Source organism: Orbicella faveolata, unplaced genomic scaffold, assembly GCF_042242905.1.
Source record: "Orbicella faveolata isolate gen_17 unplaced genomic scaffold, um_ofav_v1 contig_13, whole genome shotgun sequence".
NCBI lineage: Eukaryota > Metazoa > Cnidaria > Anthozoa > Scleractinia > Merulinidae > Orbicella > Orbicella faveolata.
The window spans coordinates 3,180,865-3,200,923 of NW_028301540.1; the positions used below are offsets into that span (position 1 = coordinate 3,180,865).

The 20,059-nt window shown below is 39.5% G+C and overlaps 3 protein-coding genes and 1 long non-coding RNA gene across 5 annotated transcripts in view; 1 reads left to right on the top strand and 3 right to left on the bottom strand.

Annotated features, from left to right (window-relative positions):
* Positions 1–428: 428 nt before the first annotated feature.
* On the bottom strand, positions 429–6,569 carry LOC110069244 (collagen alpha-1(XIV) chain-like). Its single transcript, XM_020776738.2, has 5 exons — positions 6,282–6,569; positions 3,431–3,625; positions 1,988–2,322; positions 1,119–1,359; positions 429–953 (listed from the first exon to the last, which is right to left on the bottom strand). The coding sequence occupies exons 1-5, from the start codon at positions 6,361–6,363 to the stop codon at positions 907–909; spliced, it is 900 nt and encodes a 299-aa protein (XP_020632397.1). The 5' UTR covers positions 6,364–6,569; the 3' UTR covers positions 429–906.
* LOC149114639 (uncharacterized) lies at positions 2,829–3,424 on the bottom strand. Its single transcript, XR_016205846.1, has 2 exons — positions 3,156–3,424; positions 2,829–3,097 (listed from the first exon to the last, which is right to left on the bottom strand). It is a non-coding gene; the product is annotated as an uncharacterized LOC149114639 (long non-coding RNA).
* A 697-nt stretch (positions 6,570–7,266) lies between the features above and the next one.
* On the bottom strand, positions 7,267–12,322 carry LOC110069248 (von Willebrand factor A domain-containing protein 2-like). Its single transcript, XM_089284089.1, has 6 exons — positions 12,031–12,322; positions 10,162–10,238; positions 9,518–9,793; positions 8,493–8,736; positions 7,922–7,938; positions 7,267–7,616 (listed from the first exon to the last, which is right to left on the bottom strand). Exons 1-6 carry the CDS (start codon positions 12,101–12,103, stop codon positions 7,557–7,559), a joined length of 747 nt encoding a protein of 248 aa, XP_089140215.1. The 5' UTR covers positions 12,104–12,322; the 3' UTR covers positions 7,267–7,556.
* Positions 12,323–14,101: 1,779 nt separating this feature from the next.
* Positions 14,102–20,059, top strand: part of LOC110069273 (uncharacterized) — a 44,662-nt gene continuing 38,704 nt past the window's right edge. The window contains exons 1-5 of one of the 2 annotated variants that reach the window (XR_016205845.1): positions 14,102–14,323; positions 16,266–16,430; positions 16,876–17,219; positions 17,837–18,086; positions 19,450–20,016. Coding sequence is in view for 1 of the 2 variants with exons in the window: in XM_089284082.1 (XP_089140208.1) it covers positions 14,257–14,323; positions 16,266–16,430; positions 16,876–17,219; positions 17,837–18,086; positions 19,450–20,016 (1,393 nt within the window). In the remaining variant the exon portion in view is untranslated. The remainder of the gene's footprint in view (positions 14,324–16,265; positions 16,431–16,875; positions 17,220–17,836; positions 18,087–19,449; positions 20,017–20,059) is intronic. The other variant, XM_089284082.1, reaches the window with a different exon arrangement.

Consider the following 20,059-nt stretch of genomic DNA (forward strand, 5'->3'; position numbering starts at 1 on the left):
AAGCGTATTTTTGCCTTCCTTGGATGAGATGCTCGTCTCAGCATCTCACCTGAATCCAAACCTGTGAATCAGCTCAAACTGTTCAGGTCAAGATCGAGTCCATGACATCAGTTGAACTTTGTTTTTCTCAGGGTCCATTTAGAAGGGAGCAGGGGTGAAGAACTGTCCATATAAAATCTATGCAGGGATGCACAGCCGGTAGAGAACGGTTTTTGACTACGCTTTCCCAAATAAGTTTGTCCTCAAGTGCATAAGGTCCGAACTTGTTCTTAACAGAATAAAACGACAGGATTTCAGTCGTAAAATATGATTTATAAACTGAAGCACCATAGCAATCCGAGATAGGAGACATTTTCGAATCTAGTATCCTGGTGTATGGGATTTTGTATGACTCGCTCAAGCTGTCAAGAAAATCTCTCAGAAGCAAGTTTGATTTACTCGGTAAATTTAATTTTTTTTGACCAAGTAGGATTTTCAAATGCTAAAAAGCAATAACAACGTGGAACTAGCCTTGCTTTAAAATGTAACCAGGAAATGGAACAATTTTTAACTTAAAGTTAACTATTGAGAGATTGCTTGTTGTCTATTTTTTTCTCAATAACTCGTTATTTCTAAAACAATAGAGCAGTTTTCATTTGAGTGTCGAGAAGTAATTGGTTTTCCATCACTACGCCACACGAGTGGCTTAAAAAAAATTAGCGCCACTTTTTCATCCAATGAGACTAGTCAAGACTCGCTCGCACACGTTTTCCCGCGCTTCGCATCAGCTATATGTAATTACTTTGAGTTTTGACTGGTTCACTGGATTGCTAGCGTCCTTTCTGATTGGCTGAAGTGATAACTTTGGTATCTGGTTTTACGACACTCAGTTGAAAACCGTTCTGAAAACAACATAAGTTGTGTTGTTTATTCCTTCCTGGTTATATTCCTCAACAACTTCTTTTTCAGAGAACCTGCAAGGAATAAACATTTTGTTACCAAAGTAAGATTAATGATTTCGGGTACAGTTCTCAGGAGATTGGACATTTAAGCAGTTCAAGTTGCAAAGATACACGATCATTTTCCATAGGAAATATCTTTGTGATTAGCTAAAATGGCGAGATTATAAATCAGCTTACCGGGACAGGGTCGTTTTGACATTTTCTTGAGTAGATCCAGAAGATAAGGAAAAAACTGGGTGTTGAATACGTTACGAGAGTCGTGTGTTATGTCAACTAGAGTCTTCAAATTCAGCATCTCAGACCAGACTGCCACAGGAAAAATCTCGACCCCAGTCTTTATCAGACTTTGGGCCTCTTTCTGAAGGTTGAGCATGGTGCGATCCCACGTTTGTCCTCCGTCGGTAAAAGCAAGAAGAAGCTAAAGAAGAAGATAGAGCGAATTAGCTGTCATTTATTACATTGCTTGTGTTGGTAACTGATATAACGCACCCTCTAATTGGCTAATTCTAGGGTATTATTCTCGCGTAATGCCCACCGGCCGATTGCGGGCCTGCAAAAGCAACATAAAAAGCCATATGATAAACGATTTATTAACCTCGAACGTTTGGTCTTCACGGGAAAATCTCAAACCTGGCCGCATTGACCTCGCCATCGCTCGGTCAGTACGCAAAGTATCGGTATGAGAATTTCCCGTTAAGACCTCACTTCTCTTTCAAATTACATGTTCACACCATGAATGATTAACGGGTGATAACGGATGTAAATATATCTGTAGAACAGGCCTAGGAAAACTGCCAGTACTCTAGATATCTGTATTTGTTCCAAATGAATTAATTATTAAAATTATTCTCTCTTATCATTGTTTTATTACCGCGAAATTTGAAAATAAGTTAAATAAATGTTGTTTTTGTTTAGCTCTGATGTTACGCAGTCGAACCATTATTTTTTACAAAAGCTCGAAATAATAATTATCGAAACTGTGTACCATATTTTTCTATAAATTAACTAGAGCGTAAAAGGTGAGATATCAGTTTTTATATTCTTACCTTTCCAGCATCCTTCCTCTCCGATTTGGAAAAGACCTCTTTTCGTGCCATGCGCAAAGCGAGATCGATACGTGTCTGTCCGCTGATGAACTGGAGACTATCAACAACTTTCATCACGTGATCTTGGGTGAAGTTGTTTCCCGTGAGGGTGTTCAAATTCAGCTCGATGTGAGGCACACTGTCAATCACGATGACGCCGACGTGGGTTTTCTTCTCGGAGATGGTGAAAAGCGTCAGAGTCTTGTCCACCATCTTTTTTATTTTGTTAAAGTTCTCAAGGCCAACACTCTCTGATGAATCGATCATGAATACCAGGTCCATGGGTTTTTCACACACTACGTAGAAATAAATAAGTTTGTTATATCTCCCAACTCAAATACTCTTTCCGATTGGAGGAGAACATGTCACGTATTATGGCTCAAAACTCACTGACTCACGAGGGCGAACAGAACTCACTAACTCCCTAGTGAAACAACAACTTGAACTCTCGACTCTCACGTGATCAGGTCGGGCATCTTGAAACCGCCGCAAATTTGTCTGCCACCCCTCGTCAAGGAAATAATTTTTTGGCAGTGTATTCCATTTTTTTGGTCCATTTCTGAGTTGGGATGTATAACAGAAGAATGAATGACTGACCCCACGGGAAACAGTGCGTTTTGTTTCCCGTGGGGCCAGCTATTAAGTGCTCAATACTGTATGATGCTACAGTTCTCTTTCTAAAAGGTTGGATGTGGAAGGAACACTGTAAACTTCTACCACGGCGCCTAACCTCGGTTACAAGTTCATGAAGTCTGCGAATTAACTCTATTGTGTGCCTCTGTAAATAAAAAGCTATCGCGCGTTTCTTTAATTTGGTATGGTGTAGTGTGCTATTATGTCAGTACTCTTAAGTCGGTGGATGTGATTGGTGTGTATAACCATTTGTCCTACAGCAGAGAAAGTGTATTACCAAGAAAAACAAAGATGATACCTACAGAAGCACACAATTTTTTTGCCAGCGAGGGGAAACAAACGTTTTAAAAAACAGGTAAGAGTGGCAATTTCTGACATCTTTCAGTGACAAGCACGTTAAATCAATACGAATTTAAAGGTGTCAAGGGGTTTATAAAGCTAAATCCATACTTCCGTCTGTTCTTTTTTATCCAGTTGACCTACACCTCTTTAAAACCTTTATTTTGATTCCTTCTTGGTAATCTGCACCTCTTTTGTTCTTAGGGCTGGAGCATAAATTATAATATTTAGAGAGGAAGCCACATCAGCCTTGGCTGGTTTTCATGGGGGTACTCTATCCTGATCGAATTTGGCCGGTCGAATTGGAATTTGGAAATGTTGGTTTTTACGTCCGTCCATCCTTTATTCTTTTCTTTTGTTCTCTCGTTCGTTCGTTCGTTCGTTCGTTCGTTCGTTCGTCCGTTCGTCCACAAAAACGTCAAGTAGCTTTACTTCTCTTTTTGTGTCGAGGCTTGCCAGATTTTGGTTCAATAGCAGCTTGGCATGTCATGTAGCAACCATTGTAACAGCACTTGTACTCAGATTCCTCGTTCTTGTCGCAGTCTACATCCACCGTGCACTGATGGGTGACTGGTATCGAGCAGCGTGTATACCGCGTCATTGGAGGACATTCACCGGTATTTTGCACTAGATGAAAAATAAAAAAAAAAACCCAAAAAAACAAAAAAACAATGAAACATTGAATAGTGGTAGAAAAGCAAGACGTTTAGACAGAGAAAACTTTTAAGTTATCGATTTTTAAGCCGACTGTAAGGGCTAAACATGTTAAGAAAGAATCCACCACAAGTTTGAGTAACAAGCGAAGAAAAACTTCGTACCGAGATTATGTACATTGTATTGCAAACTTCTGTTCGACTCAATTTTCTCAAAAGAAATCATTTCTAGCAACACCAAATGTCGAAAACAAATTTTGAAGTTCATATGAAACACTTGAACGTGCTGGTGACATGACACTGATGATGTAATTTTACCTGTGATTGCACAAGTTCTCTGAACTACAGTTTTCTTGAGTTCTCATGGGAAATAGTTTTTGGTGTTATCTCAGGCAACTGCTGATATCTTTAGCTTTTAGAAAATGCAAAAAGGACTGTAATATAGTGAAAGTTATTCTGGTACAAGGTTTTTGTCCATTAAAAACGATTTCCTATCGGAATTCTTCTTAAAGGTCAAGCCATAAGTGTCAACTAACCCACAGTATTCTTTATATAATTCATGCAATCCTAAGTCATTTTTTCCAACTTACAGAAAGTTTTCGCTACGTCAATTGAGTCAAAACAGTTTCCTTAAGGAGACAAACGACAGAGAGGCAATGTTAAACCAAAAGGATAAAAGTTCAGCTAAGGGCCTGATTACATGGCGAATTTCAGCCCGGGCTGAAATTTCAGCCAGGTTAGCCGGGCTGAAATTTCAGCCCGGCTTCTGAAACAAATTCTCATGAAATCAAATTGGCGATTACATGAAGAAGGATTCAGCCCGGGCAAACGGACTGAAAAGTCTGAAAAAATCCCATGTATTCGAAACGGAATTTCAGCCCGGGCTGAAAAGCAGGAAATAAGATGGCTGCCGCTACGAAGTAGAAGCGATCTCAGTGAAATAAAGGCGATGAAATAGAGAATCTCTCTAATTTCAAAGCTTAGATGGGATATAAGAACATCGAGACAAGGTTAAACAGCACGAAGCTGTCAGGGAAGCCATGAACTCGGCAAGCTTGAGGACATATTTTCTTTCTATAAAAGTACGTCTTTCTGGCTGAAAGACAGGTTTCGTTTCAGTTCCATCATCATTGTAGGCTGTTACTATCCCAAAAAGTTAAAAATTGAGCGCCAACGAAAGGTCAAACTACGAGAGAAGCAATGCGCCTATTTTCACGATTCGTGTTCTCGGTGCCATTTTGATTGTCTGGACACAATTTTATATTTGGCGCCGGGGCTAATATTTCAGCCCGGGCTGAAATTCGTTATGTAATCGCAACAAAATTTCAACCCCTCTAGCCGAGCTGAAATTTCAGCCCGGGCTGAAATTCGCCATGTAATCAGGCCCTAAGACTGATGAAGATTAATAGCTATTAATGCAGATTACGAAAGAAAAACACAAAAATGTTGGACAAATTTCGCAAGACGAGATCTTTCCAAACCGCCATTTGCAATCTAATCGCGTTGAATTAAGGTAACTTCATTCGCGTTTTGACCATTTAGAGACAAAAAATACGGTTCGAGTATTGTTCAATGTTTTTGACTTATAGCATCTATTCTCGTTCACTAAATTTCTAAAAATAAATTTGCTATCAAGATTAGACGCAGATCTTAGTTATTTTGTGTTGAAATATAACCAGACAGTCCGATTTTTGGAGAATTTGGAGAATTTGCTCTCTATGTACCAACGCATCAAATGTGTGAAAAACATTATTAATAATAACGCTTATCTACATACACATTGATGACACGGTTAAAATCATTCTCTCAGTAAAAAAAAATAGAACAGTGGAATGCACAGGGTCATTTCCTGAGAAATGTATAAAACCCAAGTTGGAGGGAACGCTCCTAAAAAAAGCTGTAAAGCATAACATTTTTCAAAGCCCTTCATTTGGAAATGATCTTGATAAATTATTTAAATGATCTTGATAAATCTACTCTTGCATAAATGTGGCTTGGAATGCACGTTATCCTAAAACTCCTTGATATAGCGTTACAAATATTTCACACTGTTTCTTTTATGTTACAAACTAACGCATCTTACGCCATTTGGCTGCCAAACTCTGTTTTTACAATTGAAAAGCGTTCATGTTGTCCACTTGTAATAGGATCTGTCAAGTTACCTCCTAATCTCCTAATAATATAACCGTTATCTTAGAATCCCATCGCAGTAATACCTTCAGGCAACGAAACTATATACATTTGGAAAGCTTAAGTCTACATTTGAGAACATCTTTCATGCCAAAAATAATCCGGATTAGTTTCTGCCACAAAAAAACTGTCGTCTTATATCTCTCACTGATATGGCGGCCAGGCTGGCAATAAAGAGGCTTGGAACTTGTTGCTTTGTCGCAGCCGATGTATTTATCAAAAACGCAAAATACATACTTTTAAACATAAACCTGGCTTAACATAAGCAATCTATGATTGTATAGAGGCAAAATCGATATATTTATGGTTAAACTGAAAAACAGAACATAGGAACGAGTGCATACAAGGTAACAAAGAAGTCTTGCATGATCCTTATGTATACAAGGTCACAGATAAGATCATTTTGCAAACTACTGCTCTAGTCATCTTCGTTTACTTACGTGATTCATCCTCGAATTCGCTCTCGGAGCAGACCAATGCGCCTAAAAGCGACAGAAACACTGTAACTGCAAACAAGCGCATGTTGTCTTCGTTCCAGAGGAGGTCAGAACTTCTGCTATGTTTCCTTTCTTAAGTAGGGAACAAAAGCTTCAACACTCTACAGATGATGGTGATATCTTGCCCAATCATATATCCCGAGCCATAACAAATTTGACGGACAGGTCATAAACTTTACAATTGACCAATAAAAATTTGTCTTATAATCGCAAGATTAATGCCAAAACAAAGGAAACGTGCTCAGATTAAAACATCTGTTGTCAGATTTTGATGGATATCTATCAAATATCAATACCGCAATATATTAAATACTAAAGAGACCAAAAAGAGGAGTTTCCTTCCGACAGACCGTCCGAGCCACTCGTTAGCCTCCCCCCAACTGGCTCATTTGGCTAGCTCTCCGCCAGTCTCCTTCTTTTAGCTCGGTACACACCGGGGGAGCAGACGCGTTACGAAAACGCGAAGCGGGGAGAAACCCCTTCGTGTGTACGCATAGGACGCACGTTGAAGGGACAGTGCTGACATCTGGTGCACACATAGCGGATATTGGTTTATTTCCATGTTGTGGCGGGGACAGTTTGCAAGAGCAGTGCAGATGATGCGACATCGAAAATTGAATTTATTTTAATATTTGAGGAGAACAATGTTGAGCGATACACAATATCCTCGCTCTTTGAAGATTAAGGTCCCGTCCACACTGTACTACGCCGGAGAAATTTGAAAACGGGGGTTTCACTCTGAAAACCCATCAAACGTTTTCCGTCCATACTACGCCGGAGAAATTTAAAAACGCAACAATCACCTGCCATTTTGGATTTGTGTTTGAGGACTCGGTCCGGAATACCACATAATTAACGTGTCGCCATCGTTTTCGAAAAGCTCCGTTTTCAAAATGTTTTCCATCCACATGAAAACGAAAAGCTGAAGTTTTCATTTTTTTTTCGATTCCCATAAAACGCTAAATTTTCCATCTTGTGTATCTGAAGCCAGAGTTGATATGATAAACTGGGGGGTCAAACATTTCACTGGAAAACATGCAATCGTTTATAGTGTAACCTAGGGAGCAGGTTCAAAGAAAAAGATATTAAGAGAACTCCTGTATTCAGTCTATCACGCTGTTGAGGGGAAAAAACAAACATACAAACAAACAAACAAACAAACAAACAAACAAACGAACGATAAACGCTGAGTTATCAGCCAAAGGAAATTAAATTTACTCACCGAAAAAAAAATCTGCAGTTCTTCAACTTCGTCTTCTTGGCAGTTGTCACTGTCTCCTTTCACGTTCATTTTTTAAACAAACAACAAACAAGCAAGTATCCAACATATCAGCCAATCGGCAAATCAGTTAACGAACAACCAAACAAATAGACGAATAAACATTTCCTGATTTTTCGTTCCACCACCATAGACACGTCTATTTCTCTTTGAGAAATGGACGTGAATGGTGTTTGTCAAGGCCAGTAACCCGCATGTCATTAGCAGCGTGTTATTGGCTTTGATATGTTGCCTTTCATATCATAACTTCACGCGATCAAATTAGACAACAATAAACAACACAGGTCGTGACTATTTCATTCACCTCAAAATTCTTGATCCCTGTTAGAAAGAAATAAGTAAACTGAAATAAGCACCGAGGAATAAAATTCTTTTAAATGATAAAACTATACCGTCATACTCAAAATAGACACTCTTTATAGTCAAGTCAAGCAGACGCTTCTTGAGTATTCAGAACACAAGGTTGGATTTTAAAGGAGCTCAGTCATGGTACCTTGAGTTATTTTGTATTTGGCCACATACAAAGTTAAACTGAAGGACACCTTAAAATAGTAGTTCACTAAGATAGAAAAACACCAAAGAGACATTGATAAACCATAAAGGAACAACAATGGTTAAGGACGGAGAAGATTGATGTGGATTACAAACGACTAACTCGAAAAGTTTAGGCTAAACTTTGCAAGATCCGCAAATCGTGACGTAGCTCCTTTACAAGACACTTGTCATAAAATATAAAACAACGGCGGTCTCAAAAGGTAGGAGCGATATTTTGTTCCAGTATTTATATAAAGGTGAAAGCGTTATAGACTTTTAAAGTCTATAGATCCTACTCCTTCTAAGCCACAATGGTTACAGGTTTAGTTGTATTTCCTTACCACAAACGACTTTTGATACTTCCTCTGCTAGCGCAACAAGTTCTCCAAAGACATCAGCGGTAACCACGTTCTCTTGCGTGCCTGCGATTTGTATCAGCTCATTGACGTCAATATCGTCATCAGAACCAAGTCCCACAACGTAGATCTTGACTCCCTTGTCTCTGATAGGCTGGGATGCTTCCCTTAATGGCGTGAAACGGCCTCGGTCTTTGGTTTGTTTTCCAGTCGTTAACAGAATTAAAGCCTGGAAATATAATTAAAAGAAAATAACTTAATCACATTTTGGTTGGCAGCATAGTGAAGGCGACCGAAATATATAGAAAAGGTACGACACTATTAAATGACCATTTATTATTTGCTGATTATAAAAAGATTTCTTCTCTTCATTTCTTCTGCATTCAAGTTAGAATACAGCCGTAATGGACAGAGTAAAAAACGAAACTATCACCAAGCCTTTTTGCCCGGGGAAGAGCTCCCATATAAATAAAAAGGACGGGGATGCTCGTGAGAAATTTTGAAAAGAACCCCTAAGAGGTACCAAGATTCTGTTTTGTGGGCGTGGTTTGAAATGTTTTTCACTCCTAAGAAGTACCAATTCTGAAACAACATATTTCTCCTGTGAGATTTTTTTCCGGCTCAATACCCTAAGCTCCCGCTGTGGAGCTTTTGAGGCTGAACACCCTAAATGGTACGAACAGCACTCCTTCTTTTTTCATGTGAGTCCATCCCGGGGATTTTTTGTTGGTAACTTTCCAGTCGCGTCTAATATAACTGATCCAAGCCGCAGAAAACTCGGCTACTAAATTAACTGATGTTCGACAATGACGTAAAGAAAATTCTGCTACGTTGATTTGGGTTTGATTCAAGTGATTTCAGCGTGTTTTTGTGAATAAGCCTAAAATGTACTGTTTAATTTTATTTCACTGCAAAACGATAATGACATTACGAACTGGTAAAAGAGTGACTCAGAGGCTCGATTATGTATATTTGCAAACAGAGAACATCAAAACGCAAATACATGTCACCTTGTTAGATTCATTATTATTTACTCTCATCCCCGCCTCCACAGTGAACAGCTGTTCATTTGCCAGTGATAAAGCCTTGTCTATGAAGCGATCTCCTCCTCGCGGCACCAGATTTGCAATTAAGCCTTGCACATCTTCAGAGGAGAGATTATCACCTTGAAAAGTGTTGAAGTCCAAAGCTAGCTCTGCTTCAGTGCCATACGTGATAATGCCGACACGACTACGTTTTGGACCTACGTTGAAAAAAGCCACCAGAGCTTTGGCGAAGTCCACTACCTGGGATGACAGAGACTGGAATAATTAACACTGAAGAACAGAGTGTAGTTTATGCAACTGATCATAGACCAGGAGGCGCCACGGAGAACTGGGAAGAGGCTAATGCGCCTATACATGTGAGCCTGAGTGACAACAACACAATAATAATAAACAACAACAACAATCCCTTTATTGTACAAGTCCGCAATAAGTAAAGCTATTCCAGGCTATTCCAGCTACTTTACTTTAATAAGACCAATAACTGCTACTAAAAGAACCAACTGCTCAAAGAGAACAACGTTAGGATTTACTCTCATTTACAGCTAGATGACTTTCAGTACAGCAGGAAGTAATAGTTTTGTGTGTAAGTGACCTTGAGCAGAACAAACCTTGAACCAATTGCTACCAATGCCATCAGAAGAATCCAGGATAATACCAAGGTCTGTGGGCTGGCTACAGAGAATCTCTGTAAGAAAGTAACATAAGTAAAAAAAAAAAATGGAAATGGAAATTTAATGTCAAACACAGGGAGTGCTTGCGCAATCACCCGAGCCAGAGGCTCGTGATAAAATGCTTGACAATAATCCGGATCGAATTGCAATTTGGAAATGTTGGTTTTTGAGGGGAGGGGAAATCAGGAGTACCCGGAGAAAAACCCCTCGGAGCAAGGAAGAGAACCAACAACAAACTCAACCCACATATGACACCAGGTCCGGGAATTGAACCCGGGACACATTCGTGGGAGGCGAGTTACCAAACAAACAAACAAACAAACAAACAAACAAACAAAACAAACAGACAAAGAAAAGATCGTCATTATTAGTTTTTATTCCAATTTTAATTTAGGCAGGAAAATTAACGTAAGTAAAGTAACATGAAGTTTCGACAAAGATGACATGAAGTTGTCGAAACGTCATGTTATTTTACTTACGTTAATTTTTCTGCTTAAATGTTTTTCGAAATCGTTTTTTATAAGAATTTTAATTTAGTATACTCTATTCTTAACCTCCTTGTCCGTCTATTGAGAAGGGTGGGATCAGTTACACTCAGAGGTTATTTGGAAATAACTAAGACAACTGAAAATGTGCTATAGACCAGCTTCATGTAGATCTGTTCGTTTCGTAGCATAGCACTGTTTTTTTTTCAAAAGAAGTAAAAGAACGACTGGGAGGATGACGTCGATGACCAAAACTGGCCGCGACTCCCACAGTGCATCATGCGCCTGTTAACATAGGGTAAGCATGCGCGTTCCTAACCTCGCCAAGAAGCACGTTGTAAATGTCCTCACTGTATCTTTCTTATCATGCAAAGACAATGTCAGCAATCATGGAAACACTATATAGACGTTTAATCTTCGACCAGGTCTTCGAAGATCCGCAGACAACAACATTTAGCAGCATGTAGTCAGATTGTATCTTTTCTTTAGCTTTGGCCATAGGCCGCTCGTTCCAGTTAAGTTAAAAGCGATAACTATCTACTGCTAGCATTCCAGAGGAGTCAGGAGAAAAGTAAAGTTCACATTGACTTGCCACTGAGAAACCGAAGAAGATAAAGGTGCTTTATATTTTCCTGACAACAAAAGCTAACAAAGCATGAAAACTACGTTTGATGTATAAAACAATCTTTGTTTGTTTTCCGAATTTCTGAGCATTTCCTAAAACCAGAACGTGGAGAAAGTATAAATTTCTCCCATCCAGTAGTGTTTGCCCTCTCTCATAGTCCAAATGGCTTCTTAGAGGTATCCCACTGAAAATAGCTAATCGAAAGTATATAAATTTAAGCTAGTAACTGTGTGATATGTCTGAAGACTGTTAACTGACGTGTATTGTTGTTAAAAACGTCCTATTATTATTTCATAAGAGCAATGGACCACGCATTTCTGTCTAGCCCTGCAGGTAAAGAAAACTAGACCACGTTGGGCGAACACTCGCTCTTAGCTTGTGAGTGATAGTTGCATGTCAGTGATTTTCGTGTTCCTCCAACAACAAAAGTGCGTGTCAGTATTGCTAATAAATACTGATAGGAATTGACTTGATGAGCAAAACAAAAATAGGCTAAAACTGACTACTCACGCACGAAAACTACGAACCATTTTATATGGCAGATCACAGCTGAAGACGATTTCCTGTTCTTGGCCGTAATATAGTTCACATGTGTTCTTTCAGTAAATGCTATTTCTGACCTTCGAGGGTATGATCTGTATAACTCTCACGGTCGCTCATGAGAGAACCACGGTAGAAATGCTTTCCAAAACTCACCTTCTTGAGCCCAAATTCTTGATTCCATCCACAATAACGCACTACAGAAAACAAGCAATTTGTAGCAAAGCATCCTCAACAACTAAATCTGCTACAACTCTTTTCAAAACAACAAACATCCAGACCAGAGATACTTTGCAGAAGGTGCTGTTTAGCGGATGCTGTTTGTCAGGTTTCTCGAAAGATAAAACTCTTGATTATTAAAAAATACCCACCGCGGCAAGAGTTATCTGACTTATTTGACATCATAATTCACATGTCAAGACGGACATGCGATTGACTCGTCACCTCACAGAATAATTCAAAACGATATGGTTTTCTGATTTCGCACTTGTCGATTAAAACTATTCAAAATAACAGCGACTAATTTCAAACTTCGACTGAGACTTGTTTATAAAATAAATTTTGAGAAACACTATGGCATGTCAAGGTGACATGGCAATCTTATTTTGTAAGCTGCTCTTCCTAAATTGACCTCACCGCAAATCTTTTTCTACAGATTGTTTTGATATCCTTCATTCTGCCTCACTAACTCACACTCACGGGAGACTATTGACTGGGATCAACAATCACGTCAATTTCAGTAATGTTATTTTTTTTCACGCCTTCTTTTTGTGTGGAATTATAGTTAATCGTGTATACTTCCCTGGCAGTCACATCGCGACATGCCTTAAGAATTATAAAAAGAAAATCAATAAAAAAAACATCGTTATCTTTCTAAAAATAGAGATTTATTAGCTGCTTATGATATTTTTTTAAGCTGCCGAAGGCCGAAATGTTTTAGCAGTTTTAAATTATCGCTTATGGACTTTTCAAAATCTATTTTCGGCGATTTTCTTCCAGTTTTGAAGGAGAAAATTGAAAAAGCCCATGATGGCGATTTTGGATGAGAGGTTTAGAAATTTAATGAGGTCATTTTATTGTCACCAAACCTGTCCCTTGTAGTTTACCCAAGCACAAGAAGAACAAAGCGAATTAAAATAAACTCTGCTATACACCCGCTATTGGAGCTGAGCACGCATTATTTTTTTAGTATAAATCTGCAAGCGTACTTTCACGAATGCAGTTCTTTCATTGGCTACGCTACTCACTATTTATTCTGTTTTGGTATAAATCTACTAGCATTCTATCACGAATGCCGTTCTCTGAATGGCTACGTTACTCACTATCTATTCTGTGATAGATAGTGAGTAGCGTAGCTGTGTGCCCTTGTTAACAAAATGACGGCCGGTTCTTGGCGCTTTCGAAGTGTCTGTGAAGAAAAGTTAGATAACGTTTTGAACGACTAGTAAATTTATACTGACTAAAACCATTACATTATTCGCTCTCGATTTCTATGCGTGATGGTTGACTCGGGCTGCGCCCTTGTTAACTATCACGCGATAGAAATCTCGACCTCGTAATCTAATTGTTTAGTAGATGATGAGTAGTCTTAGCAGTGTGCGGTTGTTAACAGAATAGCTACAAAATTGCGGCCGCTTCTTTGCGTCTTCGAAGTGTCTGTGACAAGAAAATTTATACCGAAACAATTAGACTATTCCCTTTCGATTTCTACGCGTGATTCACGCGTTATATTCACGCGTTAGCATTCTCGATCTCATAATGTAATTGTTAAATAGATGAACGGCTGGAAATTATAGATCACGTATGATACGTCCCGGATGTGGTGATGCCAGAGCATTCACCACCCCATCTCAGATGTAAATATATTTAATTTTTCATGCTATAGTCTAAACTGTCTTAACTAAATACAAGATGCCGTTCCCATGTTTTCTAAGAAAATAATACACTATTAAGGTGTAGAAAAACTGCTAAGTGCACTCGCGTTCGTCCCGTGCGTACACAAGCGTGCATTATTACAATTTTCTTAGAAAAAAAATTGAACGCCATCTTCTATTTGGTAAAATTCGGTTCCACTCTTCTGTGATTTAGCGTGCGAAGACTCGCGTCATCACGCACGCCTGTCATCCGGCATCGTGCCAATCACGATTATCGCGCCACGCGCCCACGAAACCGAAACATTACCAGACGAATTAGGAAATTTGAAACCGATTACCTGAGGTGTCGGAATAAGGCCAGTCACGGTGTCATGTGTCGTCACAAAGACAGCTCTTCTGCTCTCACGGTCTCAATCTGTGGTTCCAGTTTGAGTTCAGCCGTGAATGAGGAATGCTTTGTGAAATACCCTGATCATATCGCTTGGCCTTCCCCAAGCATCCTAGCAACATGACGCTCTGGAAGGCTTTGACCTCGGTATTTATCTTTGGTCTGATTATGGAAGGATTACACACCCGTAAGTAGTAATATTCACGACTGTAAAATAATGTCACTGTTTGAATCTCACGAGAGTATTTGTGAATTTTGGGGTCATACAAAAGACATAATAAGGCCATTTTAGTTTTCTACACAACAACGAAGGCTTTAAGCTCCTAGGTACGAATTCTGTTGGCATTTTGAATTATAATTATTTCATAATCTGCGGGTGTAATGTTGTAGTAAAGCGTCTGTGAGAGATTATGTGTAGCGTGTGAAATTCCCCTTTCACTGGAAAATACTCAGCGATCAGCACTTGCAACATTGAAGTTTACCATCCTTTTTCCATACGTCTTAGTAATGGAGCATTACGCACATGCTGCGGTCTTGTTTTATTTCCAATGGATCGTACACCAGGCTCAACACAACAACGGCTCGATTGTCGTCTTCGTTCCTGCGTTGCAGAAATTAAATAAACAACTTGCTCATACAGATGACCAATTTTTCGCATTTATGAGTGCTCTAAGCTGCTAAAGTTCTCAAATGCGAGACATCCAGAGACGCTATTTTTTTAAACCAAACAAATAAAATACGCTTTGTTTGACGCGGCGTCACGCTTATGTCACGCTACTGAAAGTCAAGCCGCGAGTGACTCATTTTCTAGGGCGCGAAAAACAGACGGAGTATCTTCACCTCTTGTAACGTTACGGGCTAAACAGCTGAGAGCTGTTAAGTAACCATAACTATTTACTACTCGTGGAACGCGACTCAAGCTTTTAATTCCATGGACTGTGATTTTGTTGTTGTCATCCTTTCCTACTTCCCCCCCCCCCCCCCCCCAAATATCCCAACCGTGAGGGTGGAAAAGGGAAATTTAGAACCAGTTCTCGATGCCTCTTCTTAACAGATTTACCACCTGTTTTTGGTGAAAAAACAGATTCCACCAACTGCTAAACAGAAATTAACAAACAACTATGAAAACACAGCAATCAATTGGTAGAAGGTTTACAAGTTCGTTAGCCTCAGTTCTAAGTCACTCTTTACTACTCATTAAAGAGCAAAACTGGATTATTTAACACGGAGCGACCATTATATTTTCAAACATGATCCTCATCTATGAGGAATATAAATTATGCATACAAGAAGAACATACCAGCTGACCCTCACTTCAACGAGGGCTGTAAGAAGAAAACCCTCAGTTTTCATCCCATGGCCAGTGTACGAGCACCTTGCTGAGTTGTGGTATATTTTTACGTTGTTATTTCAAGGAAATCAAACCTTACATGTAAACTGTGCACATTTAATAACGACATCGCTTTTTAAAACCAGAAACAACTGCTCAATCATTAACAATAAACAGTGTCAAATTGACAAATGGTCACCACTGCTTTGGTTCTTTGCCGTGAATCCGCTCTCGTTATCTCCCATCTAATAAACAAGCTTCTTTGCAATCATGTATTAGAACACCAATGCAAATGCTGCAATTTGATTGGCAGAGTGAACGTACACTATCAGCCATTAGTGTGCAGTGGCTGGAGGTTGTCCACGAAATGGCGACGTTTTTTTCGTTTCTCCAAAGTTTTGAAGGAACGTTTTGATGCAAATGGATAATTAAATTCCTGAGAAGACTAAACGAAGGACATTAACTGTTTCTTGACTTTAACAAACTTGAAATTATTGAAAAAATGATCCGGGCGATCTTTCTAAGGCGCAAAGTTAAATAAAAATACGTCGAGAAGTAATTGTAAACAGTTATTTGTCATATTTGTCGTTATTTATCAGTAAGGATTCTATGAACACAATTAGATTATTCGCTCTCGATTGCTACAAGGTAATAGCTGATTCGGCTTTCGGCCTGATCAACTATCACCTCATAGAAATCTCGAGCTCATAATCTAATTGTTAATCACAAAAAAACAAACAAGCAAACAAACAAATGAACCGGCAGACCTATCTAGTGAACCTCGTTTCTTTCTTTACAGAGAACACTGTGTGTCCTAAAGTGAACAAATACGGTGCGGAGTGTCCAATGGATGTAGACAATGAGTGCCTGTCAGACCAGGAATGTTCCGCTGGCCGCAAGTGTTGCCCCTCACCTTTCGACGACGAGGCTTGTCAACTGTTGTGCATAGAACCTGAACCACAAAGTATGAAACTTCAATTCATATAACATCAATCCACGCATATAGGCCATAGGTATCTTTAGGTAGTCTTTTACATAAGCGTTATTAACTTCCCTGGGCTTTTGCCTTATAGATTAATATTTTGTAAATATATTTAGAAATGGCAAAAATAAAACAAGCAAGCAAACAAACAAGATAGGGATTGAAGCATAGGTGCAAGTTTGCGCAACAAGTATTCTAGAAATGTAATTGACGGGAGCTGCATTCAAGAAATTTTATAATTTAAGTGTTGTCTGACTGTCTTCTTATTTGACGATGACAAAATTTAAAAGTAGCAAATGAGCGCAGCTTCTAGTTTTGCAGGAAAAAGAAAATGTGAAAGGTTGTACTGTAACATTTTTACGTAGGTCAAAAAGCTATCAATGCACAGTTCAAAGGGTTAAGCCATGCTTTTGTTTCAACTTCGTAGCCTCCTGTCCTGTTTCCGTGGATTTTGCCTTCATTTTGGATGGCTCAGGAAGCATCTCCAGAACAAACTGGGGCCGGATCAAAGAATTTGTCAAGAGAACCATCAGCGCCTTTGATGTTTCCCCTAGTGGAAGCCACTTCGCCCTGCTTGAGTACAGTAGCGAACCCAAAGTGTATCTCAGATTTAACGACTTTACTGATGCACAACTCAATGCTGTGAATGTCAAGCGAAAAGTGGAGGAAATAATTCAGTCTGGAGGGCAAACATTCATTGACAAAGCATTAATCTTGGCGTTTCAGGAAATTTTCACCCCGGAAGCTGGTATGAGGCCAGGCGTCAAACAGGTGAACCATATTTCCAAGGGATATTTTCGTCAGTCCCTAATTACTAGGATTCCCGTTTCTACATTCGCAGTTAGCCAATCAAAAGCCTTGTTTTCTGTGCTTATATCCTGTGATGTTAAATTAGTGAACGCATATGGTCAGATTCTTTGGCGAATTTGGGTACGGTAAATGCAACTGGTCTTACCATGGGTGTTTTAGCTAGACTGCGTTACCCCAAGAACCTTCTATCGTCTTGTCCTAAGCATTTTACCCTCGATTTATCAGTGATAAAGCACTGGAAGTTCTTCTAGCGGTTCTGATGAAAAGAGGGAAAATGCTTGTAATCTATACATTGTCAGTACACAGGCTACCAGAGTAACACAAGAGCCTTCTTTGCCTAATGGCGAGGTGATTTTCCTTTGCCTAATGGCGTGGAGTTTGTTGTTGGTTCTTGCCTTGCTCCGAGGGTTTTCCTTCGGGTACGCGGGTTTTCCTCCCTCCACAAAAAAAAACATCATCTCTAAATTCCAATTCGACCTGGATAGAGGACCAGCTAAGGCTGATGTGGCCTTCCCTCTAAATATTGTACAGTTTTTTTTTTTGCTCCTTCACTAACATGGAAATTTTGATCGTTGTAGATGGCCCTGGTGTTAACAGACGGTACTCAAACTCCAGAGCCCAGTCCAAATGAAGCAGAGGAAAATCTAATTCGTGCAGCAGGACTGTTACACGACAAAGGCATTGAGGTCCTGGCGTTTGGAATCGGAAATAACGTTAACCCATTTCAGCTGTTGAACATAGCTTCCGACGAAAGTAATCTGTACGTCGCCGAAGTATTCGATCAGATACTGGATGTGGTGGGAGACCTTACTACGCGCGAGTGCCTAGGTGAGCTAGAAATCACTCTTGCAACTAGTTCTACTGGCCGTAGTTAATGGAGGAAAATGGTTTTGAAACGTGGCAAAGATCTTTGTTCAATGTTTTTGTTGGCTATTTTGGAGGCTTAACCCTGCACAAAACCTGGCAAAATACAACTGGTGGTCATGTGTGCTCATACAACTAACCAGAAGAAGCATTGCGATTATGCAATTCTTTTATAGTCTAAGAGCATAAAACAAAAGATGTGCTGGGTCAAGGACCTTCCAACATAAATCTTAGCCTGTTTGTTTGCTTTTTTGATGTTGACCGGGCTTCTTAATCATTCCCTCTAATAACTATGTCCTGATAAAGAAGTGCCTTCCGCTGCTTACGAAACCTTTTCTTACTCCTTCTCGCTTTTCAGTTAAACTCCCTATTAGAGCGGGGACGAGAACGTTGCAGACAAAAGCTTTAGTTAGCAATGTCCACTACATTGCTAACTGCAAGTGCGCGCTAGAATTTCCGTAGTAATCGTTTGCTAACATCAATGTGAAATGACCAAATTCTGTGTCACAGAGAAAGGAACCACAACGGCGAAGTTTTTAGTTCTTTACGCCATACATACATACATACATACATACATACATACATACATACATACATACATACATACATACATACATACATACATACATACATACATACATACATACATACATACATACATACATACATACATACATAAACTTTATTTAAGCTCGAATATCAATCTCTTTACCCCAATTCATTATTTGTTAATTTCACTATCACTGTGACTTATTCACATGGTGGTTATGACAACAAAGGTGACGCTGAAATGAGAGAGGTTAGATGCTTTGCGACTACAGTTGAAGCCCGCCTTACGGTCTCCTTGTTAATACGGTTATCTCGTTATTACAGCCACTTCGTTTGGTCCCGGCGAAAAGCCCATACAGTTTCTTTTAAGAAAAACCCCGTTACTGCGGCCACCCCGTTAATTCGACCGGCGGCCACATTCTGAAATCCCAACCTATATAATCCTTTGTAATTTTACCCCGTTTATGCGGCCACTTAAACCAATTATGTTCATTTCTCCGTTGTTAATATTGTATGTACTGATTGAAGTTTCAATTTGTTTACTAATTGTATCTACATTCTCATGCTTATCAGTAAAGAAAAGTTGCTTAGAAGTGCAATTGTTATATATCTGTTAAGACGTTACTCAGTTTTGATCAGTCATGATTATTAATCATTAATACGGCCACCCCGTTAATACAGCCATCCCGTCAGTTAATAGGGCCAAATTTTCATGGCCCGTTGGTGACCGTATTAACGGGGTTCCACTGTACCTAAAACAAAATGCAATTTCTTTTAGCTTGCTCTGAACCTGTTGATGTCGTATTTGGAATTCCAACTTCGCAGACCATTCGACCCAATCAGTTTGAGAGCATCAAAAGTTTTGTGAGCCAGGTTATCGAATCATTCGATGTGAGTCCCATGAAGGTACACGTGGGTTTCGTCACTTATAGTGGATCTGCATCGACAACTCTGAAGATTGATCAGCTGAGTTCAAAAGATGTTCTGGAAGACTTCACAAATAAGTTGACACAGCAAGGCAGGGAAGTTAATGTGGTTTCTGCATTGGATGAAGCTTTTCGCTTCACCTTCAGCATCTATGGCGGTGTACGGCAGTCCAAACCCAAAGCATTTATACTTATCGTCCCAGAAGGCTCTGTAAGCAGTCAACAGAAGGTGCTATCTGCCGCAGCCAGACTGAAGAGCCTGGGAGTGAGGCTGCTTACTGTTGGAGTTGGTGGAAGTATTAATCAGAACCTTTACGAGCTCGCCTCAACACAACCGCCGTCAAAGTTCTTTTACAACGTTCCAAATCCCAATGATCTTAGTACAAAGAGTAGAGACGTTGCAGAGGTGATTTGTAAAGGTAATTTGTGTGGTAAAGAATACTTTTCATTTTTGTCGTGAAC

What these genes read in the sequence shown, in the direction of transcription:
- LOC110069244 (XM_020776738.2), bottom strand. Translation starts at nt 6,363, where the DNA reads ATGCGCTTGTTTGCAGTTACAGTGTTTCTGTCGCTTTTAGGCGCATTG. An exon ending in CGAATTCGAGGATGAATCAC is followed by an intron (nt 3,626 to 6,281) that starts GTAAGTAAACGA and finishes TTTTTCATCTAG; the next exon opens with TGCAAAATACCGGTGAATGT. An exon ending in AGAGGAAGGATGCTGGAAAG is followed by an intron (nt 1,360 to 1,987) that starts GTAAGAATATAA and finishes CTTCTTCTTTAG; the next exon opens with CTTCTTCTTGCTTTTACCGA.
- LOC110069248 (XM_089284089.1), bottom strand. Translation starts at nt 12,103, where the DNA reads ATGCTTTGCTACAAATTGCTTGTTTTCTGTAGTGCGTTATTGTGGATG. An exon ending in AAGAATTTGGGCTCAAGAAG is followed by an intron (nt 10,239 to 12,030) that starts GTGAGTTTTGGA and finishes ACTTTCTTACAG; the next exon opens with AGATTCTCTGTAGCCAGCCC. An exon ending in ATAATAATGAATCTAACAAG is followed by an intron (nt 8,737 to 9,517) that starts GTGACATGTATT and finishes TTATATTTCCAG; the next exon opens with GCTTTAATTCTGTTAACGAC.